The following is a 15,278-nucleotide window of genomic DNA, read 5'->3' on the forward strand; positions in this document are numbered from 1 at the left end:
TATATAAATTATGGGGACTCTTTGTAAAAAGCTAACGTCCCCTCAATTCGATTTTAGAGTAGGCCATACAATAGTTCACTCCACAGGGCTCGACAGTATATGTTGCCTGAAAGAGCACTCATCTAACTCAGATCCAGTTCAGCCCCTGATCATAACAGCATCACCTGGAATGTAAGAGGTTGGCAAACTAGTTGACTTGTCCTGGTTCCCCCTTTTGAATGTGGAAGGAGCATATTCTAGCTCAGAGTTATTAAGGAATTAAAGAGGGTGTGTAGAAAGTTGTCATATTATTATAACACTGTCAAGTTAATCCTTAAATGCTAGCTATAGATGGTTGTTATAGAAATATTGTTCCAAATCATGGTTCATGGGAAGCTGTTGTCGTGGCCAGACAGCTGAGTAATCATAATACCTAATTCTGCTGGAATCATCAGCTATAGTTCCATTGGTATCTAAGTCCCCTTCACGATAGAATTAGAGAGACAGTGGGCTTAGTCATAACCAGCAAAGAAAGAGATCTGAAAAGGAGCCTTACAGTGAAGAGTTATCACTGACTTCTCAATATAAATTCTTATTTCTGTAAAACCTGACTAGCTGGAAGACTACTTATTACCTCTAAACACTTCATCTTAAATGGGAAAGATAAGGGATTTTGATTCCCATAGTTGATTCTATTTTTCAGCAGTTAAGGGTGCTTTTGTTGCTAGTCCTGTGTTGGCAGTGGCTCAAGGATGGGGGTAAATGAGTGAGAAATTTATCACCTTTACCACCTTGAGGTTAGGTTAGGTTTCTGGTTTAAAACCTAACCTAACCTTCTTTTGTCCTCCCATTCCTGATGTGCTGGGCCTAAGAGCTGTCCTTGCTTCTTGATGATTTCACCCTGACTACATATAAAACTTTTTTGAGGGAAATGGTACTGGGTATATAAAATTAAGCTGAATTCCTTTGGATGTAACCTACCATCAGGGATCCTAAATGCCCAGGATTGGAAATGCTTCTGTGAGGCCAGCTTAGGACAGAAGCAAGAAGCATTTTTATTGCTAATTCTGCTCTTTTCACTCCTGGTACTTTTGTCTTCCATTTGAGGAGTAACACCTGTGTCAACAATGACAGAGAACATGGTGAAATGCCTTAAACATAAACTTAACTCTTGGATTGCTCTTTGGATAGAACCCGTTGTCTGTCTGCTCCCTGCTTTATGAGTGTCCCTCCCATGCTGCCACCAAACTTGGTTCAATATTTGCAACTTGTATGTCTTGCTAAACCTACAGTTTACTTGGACTCAAAAAATGTGAAATATTTACAGATAAACTTAATCCTTATAGTCTAGATATATACTACTTTGATCTACTACACTCATCCTTATAGAGAAAACACTTTTGGAACTGGTGGCATCTACCTTGGCTAAAATCCTGCATATCATCATTTGAAAATGGATTGGTATGATAGACTACGCTGGTCCTGAAACCAAATATTTTACGTGCCTTTAGATATGTAGTTTTTAAATCAGCTTTTGATAGTTTTTTGTTTTGTCAAAAGTATGGTGCTGTGCTGTGCTTAGTCGCTCAGTCGTGTCCAACTCTTTGCGACCCCATGGACTGTAGCCTCTCAGGCTCCTCTGTCCATGGGGATTCTCCAGGTAAGAATACTGGAGTGGATTGTCATGCTCTCCTCCAGGGGATCTTCCCAACCCAGAGATGGAACCCAAGTCTCCCGCATTGCAGGTGGATTCTTTATCATTTGAGCCACCAGGGAAGCCCAAAGTAATGGTAGTGATTGTGATTTCAAAAATTCAAACTTATCCAGTTAAGTTCACTGGAATTCTTATTCTTCTGAAATAGTTATTAATTGACAATAACAAACCTGTATATACACTCGTACTCACACCTACTGTTTTTGCAGGTACCTATCCAGATATAACGCATTCAACACCAACACCTAAAACGTCAGAGTCTGGAAAGAGACTGACACCAAAAGCTGTCCAACCTCTCCAGGGTACCAAGTCCACCAAGACTAGATCTCCAGGTCCAGAAGGAATGAATTACCCTGTCAGAAAAATTCTAACCCCTCCAATTCCTGCTCTAGAGAGCGAGACTCCAGAAACCAAGGAAGGAGGTCAGCCCAAGGATTCACACAGGGAAAAACTTCTGCTCTGTAGCAGCGATTTCTGCAGTGGGAGGGGAATCTGTACAATGCAAGGAGAGCTGAGAAAATGCAACTGTCTGATGGGCTACAGCGGAGACTTCTGTGAAGAAGCAGCCCATGGACCTGCCCCTGGCCACATCGCCCTCAGCCTAACCATAGCCCTATTGGTTGTTCTGGTCATTCTGGGAGCATTTGTATATTTCAGAAGAGAACGCAAATTAAAGCGGTGAGCAGCCACTTTTGTCCTCATGGGAGAATTTTATTCTAAAGGCGGCTTGTTAAATAAAACTAAAACAAGATTAATGAGATCAGAGGTATGAATCCACTGTAGAAATTTGTTCTCTGAGGAAAGATTTGAGCAATGAAGCAGACTTATCTGTTAGATGACCTGGAAAAATCATAATTGAGACCATCTTTGTGTGAGACCTGTAGCAAACCATAATGTAAGGAGCAGTCAGGGGCAGTGCTTTTACTATAATGTAAAAGCAGTCAGGGGCACAGTCTCAGGGATAAAGTGAGGAGAGTCCCCTCTAATGAGGAAGTGTGTGTGCATGCATGCTCAGTCGCTAAGTTGTATCTGACCCTTTGCGACCCCATGGACTGTAGCCCACTGTGTTCTCTCTCCATAGGATCTCCCAGACAAGAATACTGGAGTGGGTTGCCATTTCCTTCTCCAAGGGATCTTCCTTACCCAGGGATCAGACCTGTATCTTCTGCATTGGCAAGCGAGTTCTTTACCACTAGCGCCATCTGGGAAGCCTCCAGTGAGGCAGAGTCAGTGCCAATGACTGTTTGGAGGGAAAATTTCTTGGGTGTGTTAGTTTGCTAGTGCTGCTATAACAAACATTCCCTAGTGGGTGTCTTAGACAACAGAAATTTATTTTCTCACAGTCCTGGAGGCTGGAAGTCTGAAATCAATGTGTCAGTATGGTTGGTCTCTTCTGAGGCCGAGGGTTGCGCTTCTCCTGGGATTGTAGATACGGGCTTCTCCTGTATCTTCATGTAGTCTTCTCTCTGTACATGTTGATGTCCTAATCTCCTCTTCTTCTAAGGACACTAGTCCTGTTGGATTAGGACCCACCCTAATGACTTCCTTTTGACATAAATTACCACTTTGAGGACCCTATCCCTAAAACGGTCACATTTGGAGGTGCTAGGGGTTAGACTTCAACATATGAATTTTAGGGGGACAAACATAGCCCTTGACAAGAGGTGAGATAAGCTCTTAAGAGAGATTTAAGGCAAAAGCATAAAGTTTTATGTAAAACAAGAGTCACTGGATTAAAGAAACAAATGAAACAAAAAAAATGACTCAAATTATTAAGAATGATGACAAAATAAGCTTTAAGAAGATACAGTAATTGAAGGGAACTGATTAAACATATTGGGAAGGGATATTAAGCAGCCTATATATCAAGAAACACTGGGGCTTCCCTGCTGGCTCAGATGGTAAAGAATCGGCCTGCAATGCAGGAGACCCGGGTTTGACTCTGTCTGGGCCAGGAAGATCCCCTGGAGAAGGGAATGCCAACCCACTCCAGTAATCTTGCCTGGGAATCCCATGGACAGAGAGGAGCCTGATGGGCTACAGTCCATGGAGTTGCACAGAGTCAGCCTTGACTGAGTGACTAACACACAGTACCTGAAACAGTACAGAATACATATCAAGAAACATTACAGGGATAACTAGAATCCTTTAAAGTTACATCTCCTCTGTACAGCCTTCACTTTACAGACTGAAGAAAAGGCCAGGAGAAATGGTATATCTTTGCCTAAAGTAACACTGGTTAATGTTAAGATGAACTGAGGTGCTTCTCTTGTGCTTCTGATGGTCAGTCGGGTCTGTCTTCTATGTTAACCTGCTTTCTTAACTCATCTATGTCCAGTTGCTAGTTACCTGTTTTTAGATTCAATTCTCACTGACTCATTTCCTAATTTCCTTTCAACTGAGAAGATACAACATTTTGGAAGTTCAGTGAATGCCTAGTAACAAATCATAACTGACTCAAGTGTTGGCCATTCTAGGTCAGTTCTTTGTTATAGAGACAACAAAAGCACAACATTGTTCGCATAACAATAACTTTTCATAAGTGAAGTCGCTCAGTCGTGTCTGACTCTTTGCGACCTCATGGACTGTAGCCTACCAGGCTCCTCCCTCCATGGGATTCTCCAGGCAAGAGTACTGGAGTGGGTTGCCATTTCCTTTTCATAACTTTTCATAGCGGACGAGTTAATGTCTTCGAACCATGCCCCATTCCCAGCTTCTACCTTAAGGAACAACTCTTTTGACTTTCTCTGATTTCTAGAAATAGGACAGCATCATCAAGAAATTTGACCTGCCATAAAGAAAATGACCAAGAAGAGGAGAATCTAATGAATAGTGAGACTTTTGTCAATGAAGCTTATGATGAACAGGTATGTCTGGGAAGAGTCTTTGAGGAAAACAGGAGGTGAGATCCAGTCACAGAATGCCCTTAGCAAAAAATCCTAGCAGAGTGAAAGTAGGCCATGTTAACTTAAAGAGCTTTTTGTTATTGGCAAATGATGTTATTATGTAGACCAAATGAATGCTCAGTAACTTTTTGGATTGCTGATTCTGTTCAGTCTCAAGTTGTTCACACCAAAGTGAAACATATATGTAATCAAGAAATTCAGCTTTTGGTGGACTTCCAAAAGGGGCTCAATACTACCTGGGGTGAAGCGAGGTGTAATTAGGGTTAGTTAACATTACCCCTAAAATTTATGTCCCCCAACCCCATCCTGCGACCTCTGCTCACTTCTGTGTAGCTCAACCATCTCTGTGTTTTTGCTTTGTCTTAATGTAATGCATATTCTCTAATTTCAAGTCTCTTTTCCTACAGGAACTGTTAACGTCTTTACAAACTGACTAACCTGACAAAAAAGAAGCTGAAACATCTCAATAAAAACTGTTTATATATTTCACTGTGTACTGTTTTAACTTCTGTAACAATTTGTGGTAAATGGTAACTTCATATTAAAATAACTGCTTTTTATTTTTAATTTATTGAAATATAGTTGATTTACAGTGTTGTGTTAATTTTTGGCTGTGAAGCAAAGTGTTTAAGTTATACATTTATATACATTCTTTTTCATATTCTTTTCCATTATATTTTATCACTGGGTATTGAATAGAGTTCCCTGTGCTTATACAGTAGGACTTTGTCTGTCCATTCTCTATATAATGGTTTGCATCTCCCAACCCCAAACTCCCAATCTATCCCTCTCCCTACCCACCCACGCCCACCTCGGCAACTACAAGTCTGTTCTCTGAGTGAGTCTGTTTATGTTTTGTAGATAAGTTCATTTGTGTCATATTTTAGATTCCACATGTAAGTAATATATGGTATTTGTCTTTCTCCTTCTGACTTATTTCACTTAGTATGATAATCTCTAGGTCCATCCATGTTGCTGAAAATGGCATTATTTCATGTATTGCTTATGGCTGAGTATTAATCCATTGTTTATATGCAGCACATCTTCTTTATCCATTCACCTGTAGAAGGACATTTAGATTGTTTCCATGTCTTGGCTATTGTGAATACTGCTGGTATAAGCATAGGGGTGCATTTATCTTCTTGAATTACAGTTTTGGCTGGATATATGCCCAGAATTGAGACTGTTACCAAAAGTAGGGTCCAGCTGTTTGCTGCCCAAAAGCCAATAAAGAGGCAAGGTTGATGGAAAGGAAAAAGTTTGCTTTATTTCTAAGGCTGGCAACTGAGAGTGGAGTCAGTTGGCAAAGGCCAACTACCACCCATTGGCAATCAGCAGACCAGAGCTTTTATTGGTGAAGGGAGGGGGCTACATGCAAAACAGCAGTCAACTTTGACAGTCCTCTTGAAACCGGTTAACCAGCATCATCTTGACTTTGTCTAGGTACAGTTCATCTTCAGTTCCAGAGCCTTTTTGTTCCCATTTTTTTTGAGGCCAGCTCTTGAAACTGTGGCAGCTTATGTCATGGCTTACAGTCTGGTCATCATGTACTTAACTTCTTCCACCTGGTGGGGGCTTTAGTGTCTATAATATTAAATACTAATACATTTTTCCTTAATCAATTCAGTTCAGTTGCTCAGTCGTGTCCAACTCTGCAACCCCATGGACTGCATCGTGCCAGGAGTGATATCCATCACCAACTCCCAGAGTTTACTCAAACTCATGTCCATCGAGTCAGTGATGCCATCCAACCATCTCATCCTCTGTTGTCCCCTTCTCCCACCTTCAATCTTTGCCAGCATCAGGGTCTTTTTAAATGGGTCAGTTCTTCGTATCAGGTGGCCAAAATATTGGAGTTTCAGCTTCAGCAACAGTCCTTTCAATGAATATTCAGGACTGATTGATTTCCTTTAGGATTGACTGGTTGGATCTCCTTGCTGTCCAAGGGACTCTCAAGAGTCTTCTCCAACACCACAGTTCAAAAACATCAGTTCTTTGGTGCTCAGCTTTCTTTATGGTCCAACTCTCACATGCATACATGACTACTGGAAAAACCATAGCTTTGACTAGACAGACATTTGCAGTTAAAGCAAATATACAATGTACGTTTAGTAGGCTAGAAGCAGGCTGTTTCAGTTAACCTAAAGTTCAAATTAAATCATATATGAGCCAGAATGACTTTTCTATACCTCAATATGTGAAAATTTCTTCCATCATTTTCCCCTTTTAATTGAAAATCTCTCCATAGAAAGCACTGATAATATATTTTTCCAGCATTGCCAGAATGGCTTAGTTGCTGCTCTGGGTCCATTCATGTCCCTTGGTGCTAGGCCTACATTTTGTTTATATATTGGCCCAGTTATCCACATTGGATTCTAAAACTGGACATACAGAGGTACTGACACAAAGGGTCTTTGGACCAGAAGTCATCTCAACTAACTTGTGTCTGTTAGGGAAACATGCAAACGCTACTTAGATCCCAACACCCCTTTGTGCCAATACCTCTGCACGTCTTCCTGCATCACTGCTTTATTCATACCCACATAAGGAATCAAAGGAATTGAATCTGTGATGGGACACAGGTAACAAAGCAGGAATATGGTCTAAAGTTCAACAGCAGCAACCTTGGGCAAATGACTTAATCGTGAAACTGTTACCCCAGAGATAAAAAACAGGATTAACAGAACATACATCAGACCATTTGGATACTGAATTAAAACACAAAAATGCCTGCTTAGCCTAGTACCTGAGACTGATAACATGAGCCTAAATCATAATAAACACAACTTGACTTGGAAGATTTCTTGCTTGTATCTTTTCTAGACTATTTATACTTAGTTCCTTGCAGCATGAATTTGTATAGGATGCTAAGCACAAAGTCCTAGGCTTATTACTGGGGGTGTAGTGCATAAAACAAACTGTGCTTTGCAGTCAAGTGTAAAAATTCCCAAGTACAGATCAATCTGACCTGACCTGGAGAACAGTCACTGGGGGCTCTCCTTCCTCAAGGCTAGGAGACACATGGAGCATCATCAGCTTGCCTCTGGGTCTCAGCTGTACTTGAGGGAACCTGTCTTCACCCCACAGTCCCCTAGACCCCTCTTATCCACAGGGTCAGTCTCACACTTCTCTTGCCACCTTGCCCAAGAGCCATCCTCACTGCTAAGTCTGCCCTTGGCAAGGCTCTGCCTCTACCTGTGCAAAAGTGACTCAAAAGCATCCAGACACAGAACCTATGACCCAAAAGCATCCAGACTGAAAGCCTGCAGAGACGAGGTACGATGGAATTCTCCCTTCCTGAATGTGCTGAGGCCGCTGTCTTGGCTCCTTTGACCTTAGGCCTCCAGCAGACTCGCAGGGCTGTGTCCTGGGTGGCTCAGTCTGCTTCGCAGGCTCTGTTGGAATGGTACGCTCAGCCTCCCTCCTGCTCTGCGGACCTGTTTCGTGTTTGGGCCCCAGGAATACCCCCTGCTTGCTCTTCCTGGGAAAAAGGGAGCTGACTGCAGCTGAACTGTCACATATGCACTCTTTCCACCCTGACCACTCTTATTTATATCTTTCCTGTCTTTGGTCCTTTATGAATGTGTGCCTATTATCCCATCTGAATGTACTTTAATACATCCTATTGTGCTTTCTCTATTCATGAATTCACAAAATATATGAATGTCCTTTTCACCAGAAAGGCTTAATTTTATGAACAATATTTAAAACTTTATACTTAATTTCTAACCATCCCATCCCCTAAATTTATTGTAATACGTCCATTTCACAACCTTATCTATTTGCAGCAATGGGCATGTTATGAAGCATAAAAGCCTTCTAGTGTGATCATCTCCACATTAATTTCTCAATTCCCCTACAGCTGACAAATGGAGCAGTACATCTGTAGAAGAAGGAAATTCTACATTTCATTATAGAAACTCAACTTCTATAACCTGGTAAATAGGTATGAGTTTTCTTCTGGAAGAAAAAAAGAGCTTTGGAAAAGTTCATGGTTTTATGCTTTAGGCTCCAAGGGTCCTACACAAAACTTGACCTCTTGTGTCTACTGCTAGCAATTAAAGAATTAAGAATTTATACTGTTGTTCCTTGGTATCCATGAAGAACTGGTTCCAGGATCCTCATGGATACCAAAATCCACAGATGGTCAAGGCTGTTAGAGCCAGCCCTCTGTATCCACGGGTTCTGCATTGAAAATATTACATTTGCATTTGGCTGAATCCACAGATGAAGAACCTATAGATACAGAAAGTAGACAGTGCTTATTTTCTTTAGGAAACAAACAAATTAGTGGACAATAGGCTTCCCTTGAAGCTCCATTGGTAAAGAGTTTGCCTGAAGTGCAGGAGACCTGGGTCCAATCCCTGGGTTGGGACGATCCCCTGGAGAAGGAAATGGCAACCCACTCCAGTATTCTGGACTGGAGAATCCCATGGACAGAAGAACCTGGCAGTTTACAGTCCAGGGGGTTGCAAGAGTCAGACACGACTTAGCTACTAAACCACCACCACCATGAACATTGATGAGTGTGCTGTTCTAAGTTCCTACTATTTTAATTGTTGACAGGCTTTGGAAATTCAGAGAAACTGAGAACCAGAATATGGAGTTTTTTGCTTTCAGGCCAGTAACTAATTTTATGTGTCAGTCAGCTTCCCCAAGTCTCACTGTTCAGATTTCACATCTCTTCTTCCAGCCTCCCCTAGTTTGTAACCTTCACTCAGAATATTTAGATTTGGGAAGACCTTCTGATAACATCTAATCCAGTCTTCCCGGTTATGCAGCTAAAGAAACTGAAATCCAGCAAGGGCAAGACAGAGGCTATTATTACGGAACATATTATTACCCACATTCTAGAAAAATGGCAGTGACTTGTTCAGTTTCCTCAGCTGAGTGGTGAGTGGCAGCGATTTGCGAGGCAAACATGTTCGGGGGGGGCGGGGGGAGGAGTACAAGGGCCATTTGTCCCATGGATGTCCAGGAATGTGGCATAATGGGACAAGAACGCGGTAGAGCTGCGCTTAACTCTCTCCCCTGGTGACTCAAGCCCTCTGGTCAGTACTGTCTCCTCTCACTCCACCCCCACCCCCTGCCCAGCCTTGTCTATATTATTCTTTATTTGTACAAATTAAAACCTTGTTTTCCTGTGCGCAGTCCTGCTTTGTGCTCAGTTCTACTTCATAAAGACTTGCTGGAGGAGGTCATTTTATTGTCTTCAGTGAAAAAAGAAGCAGCATGTGGGCAGAATTTGGGAGGAAGATGGGTAAGAATTCTACTTACGTTTTTACTTGAAATATTGACTGAGGGAGTTCCTGGCGGTTCAGTGGTTAGGACTCTGCACTCTCATTGCTGAGGGCCCAGGTTCAATCCCTGGTCGGGGAACCAAGATACGGCATGGTACAGCCAAATTTAAAAGGAAGAACTATTGATTGAGTTCCTTATTCTCTTCCCTTCCCAAAGGGAGAAAGATCTCATCTGTAGTGTCTTGGGGGTAGAGGAGGCATGGGTTGTGCTGATCTTTGTAAGCCAATCATAAAGATTCACAAAGCTGCTCTCATGGCCCCCCCATTGGGTTTTGGGCCAGTGGCCTTGGGCCACTAATTACTTTCCACATACATGATAAGTTGTGTATGACCACTTGAGGAAAGCACTTGGGTACAGAAAGGGCTTTTAGAGGTGACTTTTAAATTAATTTATAATTTAATTATTTGCTAACAGGCTCTGAAGAACTGTTAGTACCCATTCTAGGATTACAAATATAAATAGAAGCCGTCCACGCCCCACCTTCAATTTAGAGATGAGATGAGAAAGTACACCAAGAAAAGCACACATCTGAACATTTAAATGGTATGTTCAAAGATGACACCTCTAAGCTGATGGGGAAAAGTAGTTTAGAGTACGTGTGTGGGAGAAAGTGATGAGGGTGAAAGCCTAAGCCTTGGCCAAGTCATGAATGGAATTTAAGAGTGAAGCATAGGTAAGGAACATGCTGAGACTCTTAAAGATGAGTTACGGTTCTTCATTTTAGGAAGGTCGGAGTGAAGACATGAGATGAGGTGAGATGAGTGTTGGGAGAGAGAGCCTGGTTATTAGCCATTCCCGTCACTTCAGGGATGTGATGAGGCTCTGAGGCTAAAAGACCTTTCTCTGCCTGTTGCACTGTGGGCTTGTCTACACATTGGCAGAATAGAACGTTCTTCACCTGCTATTCATATATCAAATTGTTTATATTTGACTCTGAAAATGTTCTATGCTACAGATTGAATCCAGACTGTGTTCCCTCCTTAAATAAGCTACTAGAACAGAAGAGGTCCTTGGGTTCTCTCAGTTGGTCCCCCCAACTTCGTCCTGTCCTTACCACCCCCATTGAGGGTGAAGGAAAAGTAAAGCGTGGTATCGTGATCACTATGCCAACCTGTTTTCACTAACATTTCTTTACTGGGAACTTGGAATTTGCTGTTCTCTCCGACACCCAATCTTTTCTCTCAGTTCTCTGCTCAAGCCCCACTTCTTCCCAATCACCTTCCTTAAAATATTGCCTGTTTTCTCCAGGCTTTGACCCTGGTTTGTTAGTCTTCATTTTCCTTGCACATCTTTCTCATGCTAGAGTATGAACGTTCTACAAAGGCCAGGCCTGAAATAAATTTGCTTTCCAAGGCAGTCAAAGATGTGGTGACAGGATGACAGGTGCCCCCAAACTTACAAATGATCTAGACCATGAAAATGAGGGTGGTTGCTGAAGCATTGTTGACGTACCTGCCAGAGCCTCAGCAAGGGATCAACAGCCTGTGTGCCCAAAACTCCGCCCGTCCTTAGTGAGGGTGGGTGTCTGGATCAGAGCCTGACTGGCAAAGTGGCAGAGCAGGAGCTGTGTTAACACAGGGCATACTCTATTTTCACAGATTCCTCGTTCCTCCAGGCAGAGTTTGAGCAATCTTGAAAAGACTTCACCCGTTAAATGGGGACACATACTCTGTATGTCATTAGGATTATTAAAAGTGAATCCTCACAACAGTGTCCACATGGTCAAAGCTATGGTTTTTCCAGTGGTCATATACAGGTGTGAAATTGGACCATAAAGAAGTCTGAGCATCAGAGATTGATGCTTTTGAACTGGGGTGCTGGAGAAGACTCTTGAGTGTCCCTTGGACTGCAAGGAAATCAAACCAGTCAATCCTAAAGGAAATCAACCCTGAACATTCACTGGAAGGACTGACGCTGAAACTGAAGCTCCAATACTTTGGCCACCTGATGTGAAGAGCCAACTCATTGGAAAAGACCCTGAGGCTGGGAAAGACTGAGGGTAAGAGGAGAAGGGGACAACAGAGGATGAGATGGTTGGATGGGATCAATAACTCAATGGACATGAGTTTGAACAAACTCCGGGAGACAGTGAAGGATGGGGAAGCCTGGCAGGCTGCAGTCCAAGGGGTCTCAAAGAGTTGGACAGGACTAAGCGACTGAAAACAACACAACAATGTAAAGCAACTATACTTAAATTTAAAAAAAAGAGTCTAATTAAGAAAAAAGTGAGTTGTAATGGTGTGTCAGAGGTGTGAAGGGCTTGAGGCCAGGAGGCAGTACTATTTCACATTAGAGTCTCACTGTGGTGTAGCTGCTTGGTTAGGTGGATATTAGGTTTAGGGAAAGGACTTGTCCATGATAGCAAGTCCTGAGGCTCCAGCCTCCTCCAGCATCTTGACTTTCAAGTCTATTGTCATTTTTTTACTGCTGTAACACAGCATGACTCTCAGGTCAAACCCAAATCCTGCCCCAATGCAGAGAGGCTCTTTCCATGCTGTCTTAAATATGTTTTTTAATAGTAAAAAGAAGTTTGGTTTTCTTAAAGACAGTTTCGTTTTATTCCTGTGGATGAAGCAAAAATGGAGTTCTAATTCAGCAGCAAACCTTAATCACAAAGAAGAAGTGTTTTGGATATAAGCCAGAGGAGAGTGACCAGCAGGGAAAAGTAAAATCACACTAAAAACTAGTACTGATTGTTTTTACCAAGGCTACTCTAGAAACACTGGAATTATGATGCAGGCAGGAGTCAGCTTCGGTACTTGCCAGAAACTCAGTATCTTTATGTTGTCTGCCTGGTCCTGACTTCTCAGGTGCTCAATTACTACCTTTTGAGTTGTCAGCTGAAAAAAGTAGGATTGCCATTTTCTAGTCTGGCTTGATTCCCTAAATCAAGTCCCCAAACTCATCTAGGCAATAGTTCTCAAAGATCTGATTACGTGCTGCCAGTTGGGATTGAAATTTGAGTGAGGCACAGTTCCAAGGAAAGCCATGCAGCCCCAGGGGGGGCCTGTGAAACGGCAGCATTGGCATCTCCTGGGAGCTAGTTAGGAAATCAGTTTCAGGCCTCACTCCAGACCTACTGAATCAGAATTTGCATTTGAAAAAGATTCCCCAGTGATATACCAGCACACTCAAGCTTGGTTGCAAAAAGAAACAGGTGACTCCAGTACAAAATGGCAAAGAAAATGAATCTGCATTATCCCTTCCACTGCTAACACTCTGCATGTGCTGCTGAGTTAGTTCTATTATAGCTGTGTTGTCAGTGTCTACTGAGCTGAATGCTCCTACCTCTGAATTGGCTACCATTCAGTTCAGTTCAAGAGAGCCCTTCAATCAACCACTTGGAATTGGAGCCGGCCCCGCTGGAGATTTAGTCCCGCTCATCGTACACATAGCTGCCTACCTGTGATTTTAGGCAGCACTGTTACAAGAGGAAAAGATTTCTAGTCTCACCTCATGTGGAAACTGGTGCTTCTAGTTTTTTCAACAATAGACTTGGCTTTGCACAGAAAACAGCATGAACCTGAAAATAAAGCAGTCCAAGATTGAAGCGGCCCATTGGCTAGTTTTAGTAATCTTAGCTAAGAGGTGCAAAGATGTGAGTGCTAGATTTCAGCTTGTATAGGCAGCCAGGAAACTGTTAGTAATGAAAGCTTAACCTTCCACAGGTTGTGCCGGAGACAAATGCTTCTGTGAGTATAGTGAAACTCTTGCTCTCAAATTTTATTTATAAATAAGATATATATACACATGTACATTAGCCTAATGAGATTAACAGGTTCCATTTTGTTCCAAATATTTAATATATAGCTCTTTATGGCCAGTGTGAGGTAGCCAAGAAATAGAACAACACAGCATTAGTCCCTTCATTCTCCTTCTGGCATCTAGAAGAGAAACTCTGGAGTGAGTGATAAAAGGATAAATCCTCTTTATACCTGAGGAAATGTAAATATGAGTTAATCAGGTTACTTCGTTCCATTAGAGTCACTAAAGCTGCTGGTATTTGCATGGCTCTATGTTTATTCTAAGAGCCTTCTTCAAATATAACCAGAAACATACTAGTCTCCTGAGAGTTTGCATGAAAATGAATTATACAGTGGGGGGAAATTAATAATAATTATACTGATCCAAGGTTCATAGGCATTTCAGAATATTGTTGTTTCAAGCCTCCATTTGCTTATTTTGACATTATTATCAACAGGATGCAAAGTCACACTTTCTATGTCTCCAGCTAAAAGTACAAAATGCCTGTCGCTCCAGAAGAGGGCCTTGATTCCTCTGGGGAGGAACACTAAACTCTTTAAAAAGAAAATCAAACCCAACCTGAACCAAGAGTCCAAGGAATCTAGTTTGGCCACAGGAAAGGAAGATGGCCCTCCAAACCAGTTACAGGAATGTGTCCCAGGGTCCGACTCCGAGCCAGGTGTTTTCAGCCGAAAGGGAAGGTTGGATCCTGGTGGGACAGGGCTGAGCCAGGGCAGGCTTGGGGTGCCGCCTACACGTCGGAGTCGCAGGGCAGCGTGCTGCCGCAGGGCCGAGTGCTGCGGGAAGACGAGCCGGGTTCGGAGTTTGTAACCTTCTCCCCTTCGAGCACGTCCACCGGGTTGCTGTAGGCTTTGGGTGGGGGCCGGGGCATCGGGAAGCCGGCCTTGCGCTGGCTGGCGGCGCCCAGCTGATCAGGCCGCGGCCGGTGCTGGCCATCACTATAGTACTTGATGGCCGGCGTGAGTGCGGGCTCTGGCCCGTCGATGTACACTGTGTTAATGCTGCTGCGGCGCGCGCTGCTGGAGGGCGCCTTGCGGCAGCTGCCACAGCGCTCAGCGCACCAGGGCGCGAAGCTGAGCGCCAGCGAGAAGCCGCCCAGCAGCAGCAGGCAGCTGCCCAGGTAGCCCAGCACCAGGCTGTAGCCGACCTGCACCGTGACCGGGCTGGGCTGGGCCGGCAGGACGGTGCGATCTGCCAAGAAGTGGTTGTACCAGGAGACTGGGATGAGGCTCAAGAGGCCCGCGGTGAAGAGCACGACGCCGGAGAGGCCGGCCAGCACGAAGTGGGGCTCGTCCCTCCAGCAGCGCACGCCGAGAGTCGCCAGCAGCAGCCCCAGGCCCGTGACGGCCAGCGACGTGACCATCAGTCCCCGCGCCACGCGCACCGGCTCGGCGGCGAAGTAGCCGAGGTCGTCCGGCTGGCCGCACTGGCGCTCGCGACTGCTCTGCTCGCGGCACATGTCCCACAGGCCCTGGTACAGCACCAGGTCCAGCGGCTGGTTAAGGAAGCCCTTCACCAGCCTCCAGCCAGGCGTCAGCGTGCTGGTCAGGGTGAGTAACAGCCCACAGGGCGCGAGTACCATGCCCAGCGTCATCACCACCGGCGTCCGCATC

The 15,278-nt window shown here is 43.8% G+C and overlaps 2 protein-coding genes across 4 annotated transcripts in view; one reads left to right on the top strand and one right to left on the bottom strand.

Annotated features, from left to right (window-relative positions):
* Nucleotides 1–5,086, top strand: part of LOC129643096 (prolow-density lipoprotein receptor-related protein 1-like) — a 42,143-nt gene extending 37,057 nt beyond the window's left edge. For all 3 annotated transcript variants that reach the window (XM_055567210.1, XM_055567212.1, XM_055567211.1), the window contains 3 exons: nucleotides 1,903–2,371; nucleotides 4,452–4,560; nucleotides 5,007–5,086. In XM_055567210.1, the coding sequence (XP_055423185.1) occupies nucleotides 1,903–2,371; nucleotides 4,452–4,560; nucleotides 5,007–5,036 (608 nt within the window). In that variant the 3' untranslated portion in view covers nucleotides 5,037–5,086. The remainder of the gene's footprint in view (nucleotides 1–1,902; nucleotides 2,372–4,451; nucleotides 4,561–5,006) is intronic.
* Nucleotides 5,087–13,466: 8,380 nt separating this feature from the next.
* CLDN23 (claudin 23) lies at nucleotides 13,467–15,278 on the bottom strand. The gene has a single exon (XM_055567221.1). The coding sequence runs from the start codon at nucleotides 15,275–15,277 to the stop codon at nucleotides 14,396–14,398; it is 882 nt and encodes a 293-aa protein (XP_055423196.1). The 5' UTR covers nucleotide 15,278; the 3' UTR covers nucleotides 13,467–14,395.

Source organism: Bubalus kerabau, chromosome 2 (assembly GCF_029407905.1).
Source record: "Bubalus kerabau isolate K-KA32 ecotype Philippines breed swamp buffalo chromosome 2, PCC_UOA_SB_1v2, whole genome shotgun sequence".
In the NCBI taxonomy this organism is placed as follows: Eukaryota; Metazoa; Chordata; class Mammalia; order Artiodactyla; family Bovidae; genus Bubalus; species Bubalus kerabau.

Bases quoted from the DNA above. Each gene is read 5' to 3' on its own strand.
- CLDN23 (XM_055567221.1), bottom strand. From the start codon at position 15,277: ATGCGGACGCCGGTGGTGATGACGCTGGGCATGGTACTCGCGCCCTGT.